The sequence below is a fragment of the Macrobrachium nipponense genome, chromosome 31 (assembly GCF_015104395.2).
Source record: "Macrobrachium nipponense isolate FS-2020 chromosome 31, ASM1510439v2, whole genome shotgun sequence".
NCBI lineage: Eukaryota > Metazoa > Arthropoda > Malacostraca > Decapoda > Palaemonidae > Macrobrachium > Macrobrachium nipponense.
This window is the reverse complement of record NC_061093.1, coordinates 46,880,865-46,903,841: the sequence shown is the minus strand read 5'-3', so window position 1 is coordinate 46,903,841 and position 22,977 is coordinate 46,880,865. Positions and strand designations below refer to the sequence as shown.

The window sequence follows — 22,977 nt, the reverse complement described above, 5'->3', positions numbered from 1 at the left end:
TCCCTCTATCCTCTCTCAACAAGGAGAGGGGCATATGATGATCCTTTTTATTCATGTTTGTGATGATTAATGTCCAACCAACCTGGATTTCCTGAACATTAAATGAGAAGGACAGGGTTTTCCTGAATCTTATATAGAGTAAGGTTTGACATAGTGGATAAACTTGAGCAAAAGGCTCTATCAGCTTCTTCCATCAATAAAAAAAAAAAAATTGCTGTCACAAGATTTTGAACATGTTCAGCAAGTTGGGATTTCTGGGTGGTAATGAGGTAGGACAGAGGTTTGCCTTTCAAGTTAATGATGCTTCTTGGGGCATTGTTCATGATTCTTTAAACAAAATTGCCAGCTAAGTTTCATGACATCTTCCTGTGTGAAGATGAATGTTTGTGTACTCTGAAGGAAATAACTGCAATGTTTATTGCAATTTTTCTGGATATACAAATCTTAAACTTTTATATATCCCACCTCAAATCATCCCTGCTGAAGGAAAATGGAACAACTCCCTCCCCACCCAACAAACATTGGCCATGCCTGCAGCCAATCTGTACATTTTCAATTGATGAAAAATTTGGAGCAAGGGGAAATATCTGACATTGCAGTAATCATAGTTTTCATAAGGATATATCACAAAGGTAATTAATTTGTAAATTTCATTTTAAATTACTCCATCTATAATTTAATCTTACTAATCAGATTACCATCCCTTTCCAGATTGATAAATTTTTTGCCATGAATTAGAGTAATATTTACTGTGAAAGGAGTACAGTATTCAATTTGATGAAAGCTTTTATATGCTCACTCATGTGCATATGGGTAAAACATTTTTGCCTTGAATTGAAGAAGTAATATACCATGAAAGTTCAGTAGTAATCCAGTTAAATCTATGCACACACACAGATGTGTATATCAAATAACTATAGTTCTGAGAAGGATAAAGGATACAATATTTCAGACTTTATTTCTTTTTTATTTTTTGCTCTATTGTGTTTATAATAAGAATATAAAATAGCCCAAGCTGGGCAATTGTACTAATTGCAAGAGTAATTAATGTTACCTGTATCTTTTTCATATATTTACACAAACACAGGTCGTAGGGTAATGCAGTATGTCTCTACAGTCCTTTCTTTGGTAGTCATGTGCTCCTCCTAAATTAACATAACCTATCAACCTGACTGAGATCTACCAAGAGAGGAACACTGCATAACATACTTGCCTACAATACATACAGTACTCTACACAATGCTGTTTATCTGCTTCACATTTACATAAAGGCATCTAGTGTATTACAGGACCTGCGATATGCCCTGCCACTACAGCAGTCCAACATAGCAGTATTATTTTTTGACATTTTGATATTTTTATAATTTTTAAAATAGGAATTTTCAACTATAATCTGTACAATTACCAGCACAATTTGAAATTGGTAAAATCAGAGCAGGAGACACTATGTCAAAGGTTTCATGTTTTTTACCAAAACCAAAATGCACCAATTCTTTCAAATCTTACATTACACGTAAGAATAATATATTCTGGGTCTTGTAATACTGCCAACACTCTTTTTTTTTATTTTTTTTAACTACAGAGGCTGGGTGCTGCTCTGCCAAAACAAACAATTCGTTTACAGCTGGGCACTATCAGATGCCCAAGCAGAGCCGACCCATATACAACGCACATTCATGCTCAAGTCAGCCATCACACTGACTCTTTTATCAACATATATACCAAAATTAACTACAAAAATGAAAACAAAAAAGCTAAGAAATAAACACATACATAGCAGCATTGTAATGAGATGTGCATTGACTATAAGAAAACTGTTATACATTATTTAGCTCTTGCAGTTCTTACAGTAATGCAATGAGTCACCATGTAAAAAATCTCACTAACAAAAATCAAACAGATCACAGATACTGTGGTTGGCAGATGCCAGGACAAGGGTCAGTGCTACAAAGCCTACCTTGTGAGTGAGTGCATATAAGGCGCATGGCACTGACCTCTCTTGCCATGATGGGAATTTGTCCATGACTGCAGTCACATGATTCTTAAGAATGAAAATTAGATTACAGAATACCAGGAACCTTAAGTCTTGTTTCATATAATAAAAGTAACTCAGACACAAGATGTGCAAGGTATTCAACAAGATGTGCTGTATAAAGTTCATGACTAAACTGCAACATTTGCCAAAATTACAAAAATTTGGCTACACTTGCACAGTTAATCATAAATGCAATAACTGACAACATACAGCTGTTGGCACTTGTTGTCAAGACAATCTAACTACAGGAAAACAATTAATAACTAAGCAGGAGATCTTCAGGGACAATTCAAGTGCCCATAATTATGATATGAACTGACAAACTGGAGTTGAACCCTTCCAAAATGCCCTTATAAAAAAAAAAAAAAAAATAAAATAAAAGTTTTAAAAAATCCACAAAAAAAAATCGACTAGAAAATTACACAGTAGTAAAATTACAATCATGAAAGAAAAGTATGACTGAAAACCACCGAACCAATTCACACTAATAACAAAGCATGCGACCTTTGAGTTTTTAACCAACTTTCAAAACTTATAGCAGTAACTTCTAAATATCAAGTTCATAGCAGCAGTCTTATGAATAAATACAAAATATAGAATATGTTTTCAGCAAAATTATTATTTATCAGAAGCTGAAATCTAAGAGAAAAAAAAGAAAACAAGCAAAAACTACAAATAATTGTTACTTTAACTCTGAAACATTCTAGCATTGGGGTTTTTACACTGGAGGACTAGATCACACCCATATGAAGATTTCAACCCAAAAGAACATTTCTCCATTTTCTTTTAAATCCAGTTCGAGAAAACCCACCTCATCGCATTATGACCTCTTTCTACAATGTACCTTAATTCCCATAATTAAGGAAACCCTAAAACAATGTGAAAAGGAATCCAGCCTTGTCTCCAACAAACGCCACATTATCCGTTCAACAAAACATAGCATTTTGAAACTACCTACAGTAAGGCAAGAATAATTCTAAAATTCTCATGCATAACAGAACACTGCATTTACGATGATGTTCTAAACTGCTCTCATGCAGAAGACTACTGTACTGTGTATATATACACAAATATACATATGTATATATATACATCATTTAAGCTTCTTGGGGATAATGTAATCACTTCTCAGGTCACATCCTAACAGTCGTGACAGTCATGTACTGACTTCCACTGCATGGACTGCTTTCTTGAGGTTGGGAGTAGTTCTCCATTTGAATAGCATAAAGTAAGTACAGGCTAATTACAAGTTTATCACAATATATGAATACATGTATAATACAAAATTAAAGAAATATAAGGGGCTTTAGAAGCAGGCCTTAGGAGAAAAAAAAAATTACAATGGTTCATTATTACTACACACACATGCTGAACATAAAAAGGTTTTGTGGCAATTAATTCTTAAGCTATTTTTTCCTGAGTAATTGTATATAATATCTGAAAGACAAATAAATATAGTACAGTAAATGTAAATTAAATCACTGTAACTGATAAAGCAGTCAAAATGTGGAAATATTTACAGTTCTTTACAACTTAATTCACACAAATGCTTCATAAAGGTAAAAGCTACACTTAATTATGTCTGTTAGGTTACCAAACAAATACTATTTGAAGTAGCTATTAAAAAATAACTTGCATGAGGCAAAATGAAATAAAGTACTTTACTTACTAGCTTCACACATTGATTAAAATGACTGGAAATATGAACACCTAACAATACGCTACACTATATGTATTTAGTTCTTTAGTAAGTAAATTTAAAGTTAAATTATTTTGCCACAATACTTTATCAGCAGACTGCTTAAAAAATCATAATACAGGCATGCCCTTTGAAAAAAAAATTATATAATAAACCACTAAAGTGTTCTGTCAACATGAACACTAAAAAGGCATTAACCACAGCATGGTACACTTACATAAGTGTAACAAAATGCACAATGCACATAGTATCATTTTAGAAATAACCAACAGATTTATGTAGTACCCCTGAGCTGTAGCACTACCTTGCCAAATTTACATAAAATAAAAAAAGGCAAAGTGCTAAGCAGAAGTGAATCATTCAATTGAAAACAAAGAAAATCAATAGCAGTTCTACTTAATTTGAAGAATACGCAGTTTACATAATCAGTTATGCGCACAATTGCAAATTATACTTTCATTGTACCCCAATTTCTCTTAGGCAAACAAACAAAATACCATTCCCCATACACTCATTCCAAATTAAGTCACATTTTTCAATGAGTACTTATACAACATATACAATTATCAAGAAGTTTTGGGTTGCTTATTATACATAAATCAAACTGTTCTACCAGCTCGGAAACTTTTCTAGAACCTTGAATAAAAATAAGAGCTGTTTTTACAAACAAAACTCCAAAGCCTTTTCAGAATAGACAGTAAAATATATAAGCCTTCGATAATTACATTTTTTCAGCAGAAATTAGGATACAGCACACTCCTTCACTCAAAGTATATTGGGACATTAGCTGTACATTCACTACTCCATTAAACTACGTATTGTTCATAATCTATCGCCGATTTAAAATTATGATCATGCTATGTGAACAATGATGGTCAATTTACATATGAAATGAATATATGCTTTAGCAAATTACAATGAGAATTCAAATTTCTCTTTGACCTCAAAAACAGTATACTGTACTAAAAATGCACATATGGGTCCTACAGTACAAAAAAGTATACATTTTAGTATATGCACTTTCAACTGCAAATCATGCAACTAATTGATTGGCTAACTAATTTTTATTAAAATATGTTTGCACCACAGCTGAGCATACCTTTGTTCATAAGAGAATATAATTTTTAAGACCCACACACAATTTACTATGATGCATATATGGTGATATTCTATATGAATGGCATGGATAAAACGCAATGTTTAATTTGAATGGGAAATACACTTTTTTAATTAGAACTTGTTGAAGAGTGATTATTAACATACGATATTTAATCGTCGTATTATGCAAATGTACCTAGACAAACCATGTTAACACATGACTGTAAACATCAAGATATATCTGCATCATACATGGATAGATACTGTTTATGTATATACTGTATATAAATATTAAGCACATAGAACATCAGGTTATGACATGATCCAGGATAATTCTAATTAATTAGCAAGACATAAATCCAATTTTCTTTTACATATACAGAAAATTAATTCTTTGAAATTGTCAAATTGTAACTGACCCAGTATATACTTCCCACTTCCCTCCCCACCCTTATCCGACTATTCATCTACAATGGCACATAACAAGGCAAGACCGAAACAGCTTGCAGCAGCTAACCCCACCCCCCACAACCAACAACCCCTCCCCCATTTTTCCTGGCCATAATGATGGTTACTTAGCTACCCATTCTATATATTCATATACACACAATATATGCATATGTATTACACATGTGTATTCATAAATATATAAATTTTCTAAGAGTATGCATTCACTTCCACACCTGCCCTTCACCTTTTAGAACAAAGGATACAGAGTGATACATAAATTGTATTGTTGAGGAAATGACAATTCTTGAGTAGTATAACAAAATTAATTACTGTTCTGGTCGTGGTGGAAATGTATACATACCTTTGGTGATTCAAATTAGTGAGCTTTTGAAAATAATCCTTTGGAGAGAGACCATTATAATTCTGGTAGTTAATTTTACAGCTCTTAAGGCCATTTAGGCCTTAACAATGAAAGATTGCCAGATAATAAAAGTTTCATCAATTGCAATACAAAAAACGTTTTACTATAACTTATTTTCAACACTTTCTCTATGCCTCATTTGTATTATAAGCATGAACAACACCTTGTTCGTGTAAAAGAAATAGTCTCTTTTCTACTGCCTGTTTATATCTTGTAAGAAGAGAGCGGTCGGAATCATGAGCTACTTGTTGTGCCAAAGCATGCAGGAGTATTTGTGCAGTTTGGTAGCGTCGGAAGCACTCCTCAGGTTTTCCAAAAAGTTCATCCAAAGCTGCACTCTGGCACTGTAGCAAAGACAGAAACAAATAATTAAAACCATATATTTATGAACTGGCAAAAGTGAGAATAAACAAATAATTAAAACCATATATTTATGAAATTACAGTAATTTGAGTTATAGAACTATAATTCTTTCCATAAACTCCACAACCTTATCTTGCTTAGTTTATAATTCTTTCCATAACCTTATCTAGCATGATAAAATAACAGAGGTATGTTAAAATTCTATTGTGTGAACTTCCGATTACTAAAACAATCATTTCTCTCCCAAAAATATATATGTATATTGATTTGTACCAAATAAATATGAAACACAAGTTCATCTCATAATAATGTCATTCATAAATTAGGACCACATCATACTGCCCCCATTTTACACTATCATTTATGGTATAACCTAAAGAAAACTGTAATAAAAATTTTTGAGTTTACCATTTCAATAGCATAGTTGTAAATGAGCTTGTCAGCTGTGATGGTGGACGTTCTTGGATCTACTGCTGTCACTGCTCCCGAACTATTCAGTTCCTTGCATATGCCTAATGCTTGCCGAAAACGATCATTCAGCACACCAACAACTAGAAGTTAAGAATCAAAGGGATGAAAATCCGTTTAGATTTAAAATGCCTTTGAAAATCTGTTTAGATTTAAAATAAAGCATAACAATTACAACCAAATGGCCCTTTTCCAAATAAGTGTTGGAATTTTCCATAGATTCCATGATAAAATAATTTTCCCAAAGCACAATAATACCAATACCACATAAAATCATTTTTCCAAACAGGCATATGTATTACATAATTTTATTAATTTCCAGATTCCATGATAAAATAATTTTCCCAAAACACACAATGCCAGTACATACTATATTCCTCTGAAGTTAGCCCAACAGCTAAATTGACTGAGAAAACAAGAAATTCCTTTATAAAAAATGCACTAAATTAATTTAATCTTCAATGAAATGGACTACAAGGTATAAAAATGCATTAAATTTTTCTGTTATGTTGAGATATATTTTAATCTAACGAAATGGACTACAAGTTTATTATGCTAAATAATCATAAAAATTCATTATTTGGTATTTTTGGACTACAAGTTGATTTAGCATTGGTTTTACCAATAATAATAATAAAAATTAATTATTTGGTATTTTAACTTCAAATCCTGATTTTCTGTGAAATCAGTTCTAGTTAGAATTTTTCTGTACTGATCCTCAAAAACCATCATGATATGACCTGCAAGTAACACAACTATATATATTTCTCTGTAAAACTATACGTATATATTTCTCTGTAAAACTACAATTCATATCTTTTAAATTACGCTTTACCAAAACTACTTCGTAATTATTTCTTTTTTTATTACTTCCCATAGTGTACCAAAACTACATATGTATTTCTTTTTTTGATACTTCCTATAATATATGTAAAGTTGACATTACATAAATACTATTTTATAAACAACAAGAAATTTTGATCTAAAGTGAACCAGAACAAAGTACTACACAGTAGTATTGGTGTCTGCGTATTTTCCACTACTTTTATAAAATTAGACGCCTAACTTTCCTTAGTTGTTACATCTTGGGCTATTAATCACTAACACACTGGATAGGATGACCCACATTCAATACAGTTGAATAACCCACATTTCTTTTCAGATTTTCATGTGCATTTAAAACTAAGGTTCTTAACATTAAAATTCTAGATTGCCACTCAAATTTATGACCAACAGATTACCTTATAGAATTTTACTGATAATGTGGAAGGTGCAAGAGAATAGTGGTGTGCAAAAACTTCCACAACGACCAAACGAATGGTCTGACCTACCATTTTTGACAGCTGTTGAGGGCTGAAGTCGATTTGCATTTTTTTCATGCTTTGCCATTGTTAGAGCTGAGGAAAGCAGCTGTAGGGCTCTAACATATAACACTAATTGCTCTGCTCGTCGCTGCCATTCTGGAGGAGGGGACGGTAGAGTACAGCCCTCGCTATCCTTTGGGGACCCTGTAGTGAGGGATTTCAGGCATAAAGTTTCCGCCCAAAATACTAACCTTTTCCTACAACCTTATAAAAGTAAAATAGAAGACACTAAGACTACAACCAGAAAGTTTACATTTTTTTTCAAATTAGGTATTCGAGTACAAGTATATCCCATGCACATCACAATACACTCCAAAGGCATGATATAACAAACAAGCAAAGAGGAATTTAAATATTTTTATTAATCTTACCTCCAGAGACTGACTCCCTCATGGCAGCATTTTGCCTCAGGGCTGTAATAGGTGTAGCTCGAGACCGAGCCAATTCTAGGATGCAGTCAACCAGTGCTAATACAAAGTTCAGTTTTGCTAGAGTTTCATTGTGTTCTCTCTGTAAGGAAAAATGTTTCAATTAGATACTAGAAGAAATTCACTGTAAATACCACAAACCTAACTGGAAGAATAGTTTCATAAGTAAAGCAAACTCATAAATCTTCATTCAGTTACAAGGAAACTTTATGCATCTTTTCTCCACTAACTATTTAAACTGCTCATTCTCCTTGAACAGCAATACACTTCTTACCTCCATCAATGTTTCTTGGTGAAGAGGTGGTGCATAAAATGCAACAGTGTCTTGTACATCAGGTATACCTAAAGGAGTACTCTGTACTACAAACGCAGGTGCACTTTGTCCATACTGTACAAGCTGCTTGCCTGGATGGGGTGGACTGGCTGCCCTTGCCTGCCATTCTAATAAATGAGACTCTGTCCTAGACCTTTGTAATCCACCATCTACACTCATGTCTAATCCAACTCCTGTTGTAAAATAAAATTTCAACTTTACAATAGCTAATCTAGTCAAAAAGTCATTGTATAGCATCTTATCCAATACACTTAAAGTGACCTGATACTCTCCTGTGATGAATGAAAAGATGATTTGTTTTTATTTGCTCAAGCCCCAACAACCAGGATAAAAGCATGATTGTTACAACCAAAGCAATGAATTTTAGTGCATAAACAATGGACAACAAATTATATAAAACAAAATTTCTGCAGAATGTACTACTTCAACACAATATCAAACAAATAACTAATTATATAATGAACAAGAACTTTATCAAAACTTGTAGCCACACAAATTTACTGACCCGCAAACAGGTCACGTGTGACAGAGGTCATCTCAGGTAGTGTAATAGCGCGGTGTGGGGCAGTAAGGGGCAGGTTGGTAGTGTTGCCACAGATGTCACCAGCAGGATTATCTTGGCCAAGCCCCTGCTTTGTGGGAGAGCCCAGGATCGGGGGCAGCACAGGTGGGGCTGAAAACAATTGGGGAGGCAGGTGAGGGGGTGTACGCCGGCCGGACTGACGTAAGGGTGAATTGGTGGGGGTGAGGCGACCTCCTGGGATCACCTGGGTATTACCTGCAGCACAATACATCTTCATTACTAGATAGCTTTCTACATTATATAGGATGCAGGTTTGCACTGAGGATGCATATACTGTAGCTTGTACTTAAATCAACAAATGCATGCTTCTAAAAGCAATTGTGTCTGTTTTTAAACTCCCTACTTCATTTGTGGAAGTCAAAATACCTTCAATTTGATTTAAGCAAATACGTATATTGATATCATTAACAAACCAAACATGAGACAAAACAGGACATTTTAAAATACATTAAAGCTAAAGGCTCCAGAAAGAAAGTAAGGAGTGTGAAGTTTTACCAGAATTAAATAGGAAATAAAAATGACAACAGAAAGAGTACTGTGCCATATCTAAGTACAACACACAATCTGATTAATAGGGATGGGTGAATTATTAATTACAAAATGGCAATGTTTCATTCACATCAAAATATACATCACGTGTGGCTACTTGGCAACTTGCAATGTAATGGGTGGGTGTTGTTTATGAATAAATTCAGCAGTATTAAATACTGTACTTATATTCCATAGTCAGTGACACAATAATTACACAATTTTGCAATAATGACAGAATGATGACACACCAAAGTATTTAAATGAAATCACATCCCACATAATATAAAAATCAATATATACATAAAAACTGTACTGCACACCATATAAAGAGACAAAAAAACCTTCATGACAATTTATGCCCAACAGTCCAAGCAACTCATTCTAATATTATTCAGCAGATGAAATCTGATACAGTAGTAGTGTGTTTTTTTTTTCCAATACTAAAAATTTCATTCTTTATGTTGCTGACTACTCTCTCTTACCTAGCCTGTGAAATATTCCATTTGTCAGCTTATTTCATTACTAAAGACTCACAATGTTTCTTTCTAAATAAATCCAAGAAAAGTGATACTCAGTACTTCACAACTGGATTTGGGCATTTCTTTCATAATCCAACACACAAACAATTTGCACTATCATATAAAATCCAACACATAATTTGCACTACCATATAAAATGAAATACTCAAACTGAAAATTTTTCATTGCACTACCATCAATATATTACTTTTAATTAAACATAATGATATCACACCAATTTTCTTTTCTTTTTTTTTTTTTTTACCAAACAAGTGCAAGGTTCACTGAATCTTTGAGATTTGGTAATCAGGTCTTAATTCCTCACCATCATTACACAAATTCATATTACATAATATATATAAAAAAAATGATTGTCTAACCATAATGAGTTGATATTTCAGAATTGTACACACATTAAAATTCTTGTAAAACCCACCTGTCACTACAGTTGTGGTTGGTGGAGTAGTTGAGTATGAGCTGCCTGAAGTTGACCTTCTCCGACCACACATGGGAGGAGTGCCAATTGAAAACTGAACCTGAAAAATAATTGTAAATTTATAATTATAATTTTGAAAATGTATTAAAAAATACAATGGATCTAAAAAATACAATGGATCTTTCAAACTTGCAAGGAAAAATATTTACCAAAAAATTCACAATAACAACTTACAGCCGGTGGTGACAATGAGGCAACATCAGGAGCTCTATGATCAGACACTCTCTTCATATTAATGGGTTGTGAACGAGGTGGGGGAGATGGTCGGGTTATGGGAATATTTGAATGTCTTGGTGATTCAGGCTGAATTGTGGCTGAAATTTGGTCCGAGGACCCTGACGAAGTCATTTGTTGAAAGGTTGCTCGTTGTGAAGGGACTGGCACAGGCTCCCCAGAACGACACGACTCGCTACTACTGCTTGAATGTGTGCTGCCACTGCTTCCTCCTTCAGTATGAAAGTAGAGTAAGTGAAAGGCTACACTTGAACAATGCTGTGAACAACTTTGTACGCTACAAAAACCCATGGAATGCTGCATTTCAAAACTAGACTTGTTGAAAGCATATTGCAACATATATTGACAAGATAAAGTTCCTGGTGACTTACCTTGCACAGGTAAATGAGAAGGCCTTGGAGATGCTGGAACTTGAGGAGTCAGAGGACCATACTGGGGAGTATTTTTCTGATAAACTACTCCGCCAGCTTTTGTTAGGACTCGCCCGCCCCACCTGTAATTACAGAATAGTTGAAATTAATATATGCAGACTCAAAATTATAATGTCCTTGATTTTGAAACTAAAAAAGTACTTAGCAATTTAATCTGCTTAATTTGTGCAAATTCAAACTCACAGACATAACACAATAGATCTTCATAGAAAAGAAAATTTATGAATACTACAAACTGGCATTTAAGCGTAAAGTTTCATATATTAAAGAATACATTTCCCACAAGAATCCTTATTCATGAATTATTAAGACTAATGTCAGCAAAATAAATACGTACTACTATGGCTCCATCATGACAAAGGGCAATTAATTCACTAGTATACATAAACCAAGAAAGTTATGCTGAATATTTTCTACTCATGAATACCCAATAGAATTGATAAAAGGTTCAAAATCTGGCCAAAAAATTACCATGGAACCTCTGCAATAACCTATGGTAAATCCTGATAATGTTTAATTATGATTACTTGGAATCCTATACAAGAACATGACTGCTCACTTGTATACATAAAGCCACACCAAATGCGTAACTATAACCAAATCATTACCATACTTTTTTTAGAATTTATAATTGAAATGAAAAGAAAATTCAGCACATGTACAGTAACTATCAGAATACATGACCAAGCTATACGGATGGTGCTGTAGTCCTAAAAAAATGAGGAGAGAAGAGTGAAAAGCAAGTCTTACCCCTGAGGAACCTTAGAAGCTTCTGGTTCATTAGGCAGTTGGGCGGGCACCATGACAAAGTCTTCTGCTTCCTCCTGGGCTGGAGGATTGACCACTCTGGGAACAGGAGTAGGTCTTGGAAGGGCTGATGTACTAGCAGGAGAAGTAGAAGGTAAATCGCCGCTACTTCGTTGATCAACACTCATACGCAGTTCTTCTGGTGATGGTGGAAGATTTCCTGTTTTGTGGATAGCAATTGCAACATCAAGGTTAAATCATTAGTTTTGTTTTAAATTGGAGCACTGCTGAATGCTTATTTCACTTACTAAGCTTAATTTGTACAGAATACTGCAATGTTAGGAGTCTCTGTGTACTGCAAGCTGAAACTTTAAATGAGCACTACCATCAGTGGATAAATTACATAGTTTTTAATATAAATTCCTTATTTTGATTTATACCAAACAAGTATGAACACCGGAACTCACCAACAGGTGGACTTGGTCCAGGCTGTTGGGCAAGAGGTGCATAAGCTCCACCTGCAGCAACTGCAGCTGCAGCTGCTCCACCACGGATAGCATGCTTGGGCGTTGCCGATGGTGTCTGAGAAGGAGCTGAAATTGGGACAGGAGGAGAGCCTGATGGCAGTGGAGATTTCTGTGAAGACGAGTCTGCCATTCGGATGAAAGGATGGTTGAAGAAGGTTTCAAACTCCATTCGATCTTTCGCATTTCTTTTTAATAACCCCATGAGTAAGTCTACCAATTCTGACGATGTGCCTGGTGGTATTCTGAAACACAACAGAAGGGTCTTGAGTTTAACCTTCATATAGAACATAACATACCAAGGGTTTATAAATACAATCCAATTTAATAATAAATGTTAACTGTATTACTGACAGAAAACTGTCTAATAAAGGGATTTTGACGTAGGAAAAATCTATTTCTGGGGAAAGACCTGTGTCGCCTGATGAAAAATCCCTGTAACTCATTTTTCTAGTATAAATAAACTCTATAATATACCAGAGAAAAAGCTAACATGGTTATGCTGAAGTTACTACCCTCAGCGCGATCACCCAAAGGGTGTCGGTATAAGTATAGGGGCGTTTTTCAACTTACCTTGGAGCAAGATTTGCATTCTTTTCATAGAACTGTTTCAATGCCTGTGGCGTTTGTGCTTGAAACGGTGCCTTCCCCACTAGGCACTGGAACACTATCGTTCCCAATGACCACAAGTCGGCTTTTGCATCATACTGTATGCTCATGATGACCTCTGGTGCCATGTACATAGGTGAGCCACATAATGTAGCAGCCATTACTCCATCTTGAAGGAATCTAGCAAACCCAAAGTCAGCTGTAGGAAAAAAAAAAAATTAAACTATTACATTATAAATGAAAAATAAACCTCTTCCAGAACTAAACAGAAATGCACCTAAAACAAGTAACAGTGGGGAATTTATAAAATTGAAAGATAAAAAATGAAAGAACATCTAATACTATAATGCATAAAAATATTCACAGATTATATTAACATCTGGCATTTAGCTACTCAACTCATACTATCTATCTATCTATCTATCTATCTATTATATATATATATATATATATATATATATATATATATATATATATATATATATTATATCATGTAATTGTAATAATCTGAGAAGTTAAGAGGGTATTGTGACTATTACAATTACACATGTATCTGGTAGAAATGACCAGTAGGTTCTACATATATATGCGTATGTATATCACTTACGGTTCAACTGAGGATTCTGAGGAATCTGCAAAGAATTCTGTATTTTTCCTTTGATGTTCTTTTCCCAAGTTTCAACAATGGTAGCTGGAAGGGTGTGATAATCCATACTTCAAAAATCACCCCCAACTCTTAATGTTTTATAGTTAGTTCCATAGTTCAATCTATAACTTATCACAATTGAGAACCATGAAATACTATGAATAATCTCACTGTTTAATTTCTGCAGAAGAAAACACTATGATAAAACACGAAACAGGTGTCAACACTGCTTTTGTCCGCACGCAATTAATAGTGTTACTATATAAAACTCGGTATAAAAATATCAAATGAACGACATTTATGATAATAGTTGAGTTTTGAAAAACAGTCACAAAAGGTATCATGACATGCTTAAAAAATGCATTCTACTCAAATTCTTGAACTTGCAAAGGCAGTCTATACTGCACAAGGCAGTCTGCCTCATGAGGGTATAACTTTCTTTCGGTAAAATCTGGACTACAAGGAAGCCTTGCGGAGGTCAAAAGAACCTTGCCTCATCCATCACAATACCCGAATTTTAAGATTTGCTGTAATGTCTCGAGTACCACTACTACAGGATCTTAATAGGCAGACATGGGACCCTTACGGTTAAATCCACCGGCTCCGAAGACACTGCCTTCCGAACACATCGTTAAATCCACCGGCTCCGAAGAACGCTGCCTTCCGATCACATCGTTAATGACATTACAAGTAACATGAATAGAGCCAAACTGAAAATCCTCAAAAATACAAATCGGAATGAATCTTAACAAAAACACGATTAGTTTTTATGAAGGGTTCTCTAAAAATAGTGGAATTTTACTGTCGGTAATATGAAATTCAGATTACGTTGCAGAGCACTGGCAATTTCAAGGGAAGTCTGAAGAAATAGTAATCGAGGCAGTAGTATAAAATTTAGGACGAAAATGCAATTCCTCTTTCACTATTAATAGAAATAATGAACCACCAAGGTAAGTCATCCAAAAGTATTAAATAATACTACAGTATTAACAATTTATGTCTCCACCCGAATTTTTCTGTGGCCTTCAATCTTTCGTTTTCCCACAGAAAAAGAAAATTCTCTCTCTCTCTCTCTCTCTCTCTCTCTCTCTCTCTCCTCTCTCTCTCTCATTTACATATACATACATATGCGTGTGTTTACTTGAATTTTAATTCAATGCCATTAGCATATATATTATACGTTATAATATGCCAGTGCACATATTGAAGACGCATTTCAACCCCCTGGAAACATTTCAACACTTCTCACAAATTCAAAAACTTGAGTATAAACGTTCCATAATATAAACAAAACACCGACTACTGGTAGCCTGCATATATGCCACTTTTCAGGACGAGCAATGACATTTACCCCAAGGTAGAAAATCGATGCAAACTTCTCAGAATCATAGTAGTCTGTAAAGCCTTAGCATGAAGGGGGCCAATCAATATGTCAGAATCAATAGCGTTTGCGTACAACTAACTATACCTGCGAACACCAGACATGGGTCAAATCAAGTAAGGTAAGTTCACTATTTCTCATAATTCTGCCAAGAAATAATTTTGTCAACCTAAAATCATACTATGAAGAAATTCTAATAGATTGTTCCCACTAAAGACAGCAAGTTTCTGACATATTTTGTAAAACTACACACTCTCTCTCTCTCTCTCTCTCTCTCTCTCTCTCTCTCTCTCTCTCTCTCGATGAATGAGGGACCCTTTCATATAACTGGTGTTAAATGTTATATAACATTTAAGTCTTAAACACTGTAATATTCACTCGGGCAACTGCGATTTATTTTTGTTTCACTTGGGTGTAAGTCACTTCCGCTGAAAACACAAAGACAAATCATCCAGCTTCGTTTACGAATCAACATTAATTCCTTAATTTCCGTAGTTGCATATATACGCATTAAACGCTCCCTGAATAATCTGCCTTACTCCACTGGCAAACTTTAGGAACGCAAAGTTTCCATGAAATCAAAAGTTTTTCTTTTCTGTTTTCGCTTTTAAGTGTAATAATGAAAGTTTTGTTCACAAGAATAAAAAAAAAGCAATACACATTAGTTAGTCCAGTTCTCCTCAGCGTTCTTTGAATCACAGGTGAAGTTAAATTTAAACATAATAATAGCGGCGCAGCGCTCGAAACGTACAGAACAGACCCTAGCGCACTCGCAAACAAAGTAAGACTGAGGAGTGAGGTGAGCCAAGAGTCAGACTCACTCACTGCTGCAATCTGCTCCGCTCTACTCACCGGACGACTAGACCAGACCAGAGGCTCGGCACCTCGGTCGGTCCAGGTCGGTGGATGTGGCGATAGCTGGAGGTGAGAACACCGCCTGGTCACACCCACTCCCCTAACCCACTCTCCCACCTAACACCCCCAACTCACCTACACAAATTTTCCATACCAGTGCTTAACAAACAGATGAACGCACACCTGCATGTGAATGGCATTCACTATTATTATCTAAGACGATGATCGGCGGGTTTTCAAAACAACATATATATATATTATATATATATATATATATGTATATATATATATTATATATATATTATATATCTTTATATTAATATATATATATAATATATTATATATATAACTGAATCGCGAAAGTTAGGAATGGTGATAAATAAAGATATATGCCACGAAGGAAAATCCGTTGTTTTTATTTTCCTTCGTGGCATGCATTATATATATATATATATATATATATATATATATATATATAAAAGATAAATGCCACGGAAGGAAAAATAAACGTAGGAGTCTGCAAGATCTTTCGACTTTAAAAGTCCTCAGTAAAGGACTTTTAAAGTCGAAAGATCTTGCAGACTCCTTCGTTTATTTTTCCTTCGTGGCATTTATCTTTATTTATTGGATTTATCACGTTCCTAACTTTCGTGATTCAGTTCATTCTTCAATGATCATATCTGCTATACATATACATATACAAGCACACACACACACATATATAGTATTAGTTAACGTATATTAATAGTATTATATATTTATATTATATATGTTTTCTTTTTTTTTCTGGGGGGGGGGGGGGGGGGGTGGGGGGTGGATAGGGAAGCATAGGTCAATCGTCAAAGAAATGGTTTGGTTCCAATGACAACGATAGGGCGCGCGTCTATTTATCCACCAAGATCTAAACAATTGCTTATGAAAGCGAAGGCAAAACAGTCGACCATTGTATTGTTCAACATTGTTTATACGACACAACAATATCCCGACTAGAGAATGCTTAAAAAGTTGCATCCCCGTCCGACGGCACATAAAAGAACCAGTTTCGTGCTGGCAGACAGCTCGGCTCCACCTGAATGAACGCTTCCACAGTTCCACTGCGTTTCGTTCAGATTCACACCGAAGCGGTCCCTCGGTCTAGTCTCATAAGTCTATCCCACAGAAAACATCTGGTTAATTCATATGCTCTTGTAAGTAATCATTCAGGTTTGTGTTCGCTTTGCGTACGTTAACAACCTTCAATGACATTATAAACGAAAAATGACACGTATAAAAAAAATGCGAAGTGAGACTTTCTCATGTAGCTACAGCTTTCACTTCGCTGCAGAGAAGTCTCGGCAGGCTGTGATAATTTGGGTGGCCCAGCCACAGCAGCATGATGAAATCGTCTCTGGGCATTGCATGAAATCCGGTTATATCTGCCTTGTGGCATTCATAATCTCTCTGATGGAACTTGAAATTAGGGCATCGTAATGCCTTTTAAACGGCGACCCCATATAAAAATGGGCTAAAGCTGGGAAGAAGAAGATTTAAAAGTATCAAGAATACCTCAGTTAAGCTTAAGAATATAGAAAGGAGACATTTCACAATAATTTAAGATGAATACCAATAAAACAAAGGTGGTGGAAGAATGGATCGATGTATGCAAAATTATTTACAGACAAAACACGTACAGGTACTGGGGCTATGAAAACTACAATTACGAACCTTAATTTGAGAGAGAGAGAGAGAGAGAGAGAGAGAGAGAGAGTTTAAAGCTGTAACCTACCAGTCTATAATTAAACTCAAGAGTTTCATGATCAGACAACTGAGCCAACTAAAAATGCACAATGACTATTGAAGCTGTGTTTATATATATATATATATATATATATATATATATATATATATATATATATATATATATATATCCTATACACACACACACACACTTCTCATCCATGAAGCGATAAGGTAAAGATGCGTGAAAGGAAATGGTCTGCAGACCAAATCATATGTACCCTGATCGAGTCGTAAATCGCAATCGACTCTTGCTACTTAAAAGTATAATGCTCCTCGTGAGGTCATTGGCTCAGCTACTAATGCGATACCATTGTTACTTAAGTCAGTGACAACAATTGAAAGTATAAAATAAAATTATTATTACTCCTTAATGAGACCAGAGATTCCGAAAACCAAATTAAAGAAGTAAAAATTCCGAGTAGCCCTTTCTACAATACCTCCCTCCGCAACTCCACCACGAAAAAAAAAAAAAAAAAAAAAAAGTGAGGACTAAAATATGTTGCTGTACAACATCGAGGGTGAAACCTACGCCACACGACAAAGGGAAAGCGAGAAAGTGCTCGGAGATAACTGACCACTCAAAGAATGTCACAGAGAAACTGTCTTCAACTGAAGGTGTTAGTCTGAACTTTTCAACAATATTCTTATCCAGATTCTGTTTGTCCTCACAAACAGAGCCACGTGGTTATAAATAAGCTCGTTCTCCACTTAAGGTCACAAAGTTATTTAAAAAAAAACATTAAAATAAAAACCATGTCAAGCTTAACATTACAATAACCTAACAAATGTCAACTGCATATAACATTCTTGGAAGAAGTGGAGGCATATGGTATTTTCCTAGTGGAAAAAGTGGATGCATATGGTATTTTCTTACTTCTGTCATCAATACTTCCGTTCAATCGCTTCCAAGTAAGAAAAAACGTGGTAAGAGAGTGTGTGTGTGTGTGTGTGTGTGTGTGTGTGTGTGTGTGTGTGTGTGTGTGTGTGTGTGTGTGTCACGGCGCGCGAGAGAAAAACAAGGGAACAAACATGCGAACTCAACCTGTGCAAATGCTCGAGGGACAGACCTTGAATGTGTGCGTGCATTAGACAGCACAGGACAATAGCAATGGCCTGAAGGGCTGGGATGTACCCAATGAGAATGATGCTAAAATGACTCGGCGGAACGTCTGTGGTATGTCGTGCAAGACGGACGTTGCTCCACAGTGAGTATTCTAGTCTGCAAGAAGTGGCATCTATGTATGCATCATGAAACTCGCCATCAAGATTCTACCAAAATTGACAACGATTGGCTGCGTTCAAAAGAGTAATGACGACACTCAATTACAGAAATACGGATTTGAGGAAAAAATACAAATCAATATGAGAAAGAGGCACGTCCCTGTCCGTGTGGGAAGGTTTTCCGAGCTGGTGCTGCTTGAATGGCACGACTTAGATGTCTTTGTGACAAGCTGCTCAATCATCCCACTGATGCAGCAGGAAGATTCCCGGTGACGCACGTACTGACATTCAAGACCACTGGAGAAGAAGCCTCCAGAAGTGACCCCGTAAATCCAGTGAATGAACACTGATCTTTTCTTCCGCCAGCAAAGCACGGCCTCCAATAAGCACAGTTCTACTCATCGGTGAAGAGCAGAGCGTTGCGTAACATGGCTTTCCTGTACTAAAACCCCCACGCCCGTGCATATGGGGAAAAGGTACGACCGAGCTCTGTTATATAATAGGTGGGGCTGCCGTGTGTCCTTGGGGAACGCCAACCCTTCTCGTCCTGCTGCTCCCCTACAAACATTCTCCTCTGTACGCACCTCCCGACGAGTCTCGACTCTCGACCCTAGCAGGGCTCACCGAGGATCGAATAACAAGAGCCCCCCATTCAGTTACATAACATAGGGCAGCAACGAGGAAAAGCATTGCGTAACACTATTATTCCTAAGGAACGTGTCTCCAATTCTCCATCATGACAAGCAACAAAGGGTACGCTCATTCCCTCATCACTACAGAGGTCAACGGCCTTTTCTTGGCATTCCCTTAGTCAAAAACTTGAGTTTAGCTAGTATGCGCTCTTTGCTGTGGAGCAATACAGCTTCTGGGGAGACGTGGATATTTAGAAAGGTCATTATAATGTAGAGAGCAACTGATTTGTACATGATGCGAGATGAACCGAAATTACTACAATCAAATTTACGTAAATAACTAAAATGCTAGGACCGCGCAATATTCATGACACTGTGAACTCTAAGTTTCACTTCGAAACTTAGCAAGTTGTTTCGTAACCTTTGAAACTGAAAGGAGATTAAGAGAAGGTGTGAGGAGGAAGAGATGGGGGAGGAGGCGGTAAGAGGAGGGTGAGGAGGAGGAGGAGTAGGAGCCGCCACACAAAAGATTTACGTCCCTTTCCCAACCTCTAACGCCATGCCTTTCTTCGAGGAGGTGCCTCTCCGCGATTCAAATAAAATAACACAATATGAAGCCTTTAAGAAAAGCAAACAATATGAAACAGATGAGTGTTGTTTTTTTTATTAAATAAAACGAATGCACCAAAACAGAAAGGTAAAGTAACGACGCCATGCAAACCAATGTTGATATAAGGAACATAAGGAGTTCGAAAGCACCAATGCGCAAATTCCAGATTGCAGGTACTGTAAACAGAATACACGCTAAGAGACGGCGCTGAAAATCTTACAGAGAAACCCACGGATCATAATAATATAATGGTTTAGGCTCTCTACTTACTTTCGTTATTACTTTCATTATATTTTTGCACAATCAGAATAAGGACATAACTGCTAGATGACCGACGAGAAAACGGAGGCACCTAAGAAAACACTTGTTCCAAAAATAGCTCGCTGACACTTACCGGGAGAATCTGAATTTAACAAGGATATCAAGATTTTTTTTTCTTTACCCTTTACCTGCCTGGCTCCATCAGGCAACGAAAGAAATCGACATCCCCGCACGAGGGGATAAGAGGTGGTTGTGGAGAGGAGGAGGGGGGGGGCGGTTGTTATTGACAAAAACTGTTCATGTGTGAAGAGCGAGACGGCCACGTGCACATTTTCAATTGTCCAAGACAAAGCGTGAATGCGTCTTACTCCACTGAATAATACTAGAGGTCTATATGGTAGTGGAGTAAGGTTAAAAAAATGTAAGAAATCTTATCCCACAAAATTCCCATTATTAGACTACAACGGAGATCGATTCAACTTGATTTTGTCGACGTAATAGGTAAGATGGCCGACATCGTAGATCAAGAAATTCCAAAATCTCATGGCACAACTTCGCCAAATGTAGGCTAGCATGAAAACATGACAAACTCTTAGAAATGGTAGAAAGTTATCACAAAACAAGCAGGGCAATTTTATTTTAAAGAATAGAAAAGACAAATTCAGTGGGAAAACCTTATTAGACAACTATCCTGCTGGTGCCAGAATACACCGGATATAAATAGCAAATCACTTTCTTCCTTCAGATAGCACCATGCGTGCATCGTATACAAACGGATTAGTTCCAACGACAACTAAGCAGTTATATATTACAACTAGTATGTTTTTGATCCTCAAAACACCATTTTGAGCAATCCATTATTCACCCACTGTTAGGTTCTCTACCAATGAGGTCCACTGTTGTTTATCCCAAAACCACATGGCACATTTGAAGCGTCCACACACTAATTCACATAATACAGCTTAATAATATAAAGCAATAGAATATTCGAGAATACAGAATTTCAACCAAAGACCAAGGCAGGGACCTATGAGGTCATTCAGCACAGAAACTGAAAGCAACGGCAAAAAGGTGTACCAAGAGGAAAACCCCATAGCAGTTGCATTATGAATCAATCGCTAGTGATGGATGGAAAGAAATAAGAATGAGAATAAGAACGGAGGTAAAATAAATGGAATGAAACGGGTTGCAGCTAAGGGCCGAAGGCACGCTGCAAAGACCCTTCAAAGTAAGAAGATATGAATGGAGGTACAGTAGAAGGAATGAAAGGGGTTGCAGCTACGGGCCGAAGGCACGCTGCAAAGATCATTAAGCCACGCCTACAGTGCATCGCATGAGGTGCACTGACGGCACTATACCTCTACGGGATGAATAAAAAACAAAATTCAAGCTATAACTACCCATCTTCTTCGTTACCAGCAGAAACTATCACGAAAAAATGAGGAAGACAAGGACCGGGTGACACATGGGCCCCCGCTCGTTGCATTCAACCCAGTCCCACGTGTTGGTCACGTGATAAGCTACAGGGTAAAAGGCGGCGATGCAGAGACCTGGATGCTATTAATAGATACAGAGCCAGTAACTCGCTGTATATACCCCTAGTCAGGATCAAAACTCATTTTCCCTGATTATGTACAAGACGGGAAGTTTCTCATTTAACATTGCTGCATCATTAACTACTTTTACCATTATTTTGAAACAAACTTATAATTGGAACCGTGTAATAGAGTATGAAACAATGAACAAACGTGGAACAACATGGAAGGAGGAGACGGCCCTATGAAAGAGAATAATAATAGACTCACACAATTGAAGTAAACAACCTTACGTCATTATGGTGAATGGGTCACTAACCTTACGGTCTACTGTCTCTACACATAAGGACAATGAGAGAGAGAGAGAGAGAGAGAGAGAGAGAGAGAGAGAGAGAGCTCAGTATAAACAACAGAAAATCGCCGCCAGAGTAACGAACCTTCGCCTCTAATCACACACTGTCCACGTGGATGAATCATAAAAACAAAAACACAGCCCCGAACGTACAAGTGTTTGTGAGAGGCAAACATTCGTACTCTCGGTGCATATCGGGTGCAAAGTATATAGGATGGGAACTCTCCCTTATTTCTATAATAATACCTTAATCGGGTGCAGCAGCTTAGACACGTGTGTACCAGATTCTTACTCAAAACCACGGTCTAGGTCTAGGTATGCTATACCTAGACCACGACTCAAAAAATCATTCAAGAGTGGAAAACTCGAAAG

At 36.3% G+C, this 22,977-nt stretch overlaps 1 protein-coding gene across 6 annotated transcripts in view; it reads right to left on the bottom strand.

Annotated features, from left to right (window-relative positions):
* Positions 1–946: 946 nt before the first annotated feature.
* LOC135206949 (serine/threonine-protein kinase unc-51-like) overlaps positions 947–22,977 on the bottom strand; it is a 335,180-nt gene continuing 313,149 nt past the window's right edge. For 3 of the 6 annotated variants that reach the window (XM_064238477.1, XM_064238478.1, XM_064238481.1), the window contains 12 exons: positions 13,298–13,532; positions 12,668–12,969; positions 12,204–12,420; positions 11,394–11,515; positions 10,963–11,234; positions 10,729–10,828; positions 9,166–9,438; positions 8,601–8,833; positions 8,270–8,408; positions 7,866–8,102; positions 6,475–6,617; positions 947–6,047 (listed from right to left, as the gene is read on the bottom strand). In XM_064238477.1, the coding sequence (XP_064094547.1) occupies positions 5,832–6,047; positions 6,475–6,617; positions 7,866–8,102; positions 8,270–8,408; positions 8,601–8,833; positions 9,166–9,438; positions 10,729–10,828; positions 10,963–11,234; positions 11,394–11,515; positions 12,204–12,420; positions 12,668–12,969; positions 13,298–13,532 (2,489 nt within the window). In that variant the 3' untranslated portion in view covers positions 947–5,831. Of the gene's footprint in view, positions 6,048–6,474; positions 6,618–7,865; positions 8,103–8,269; positions 8,409–8,600; positions 8,834–9,165; positions 9,439–10,728; positions 10,829–10,962; positions 11,235–11,393; positions 11,516–12,203; positions 12,421–12,667; positions 12,970–13,297; positions 13,533–13,940; positions 14,161–16,111; positions 16,223–22,977 lie in introns of those variants that run through there. The other 3 variants (XM_064238482.1, XM_064238479.1, XM_064238480.1) reach the window with 3 other exon arrangements.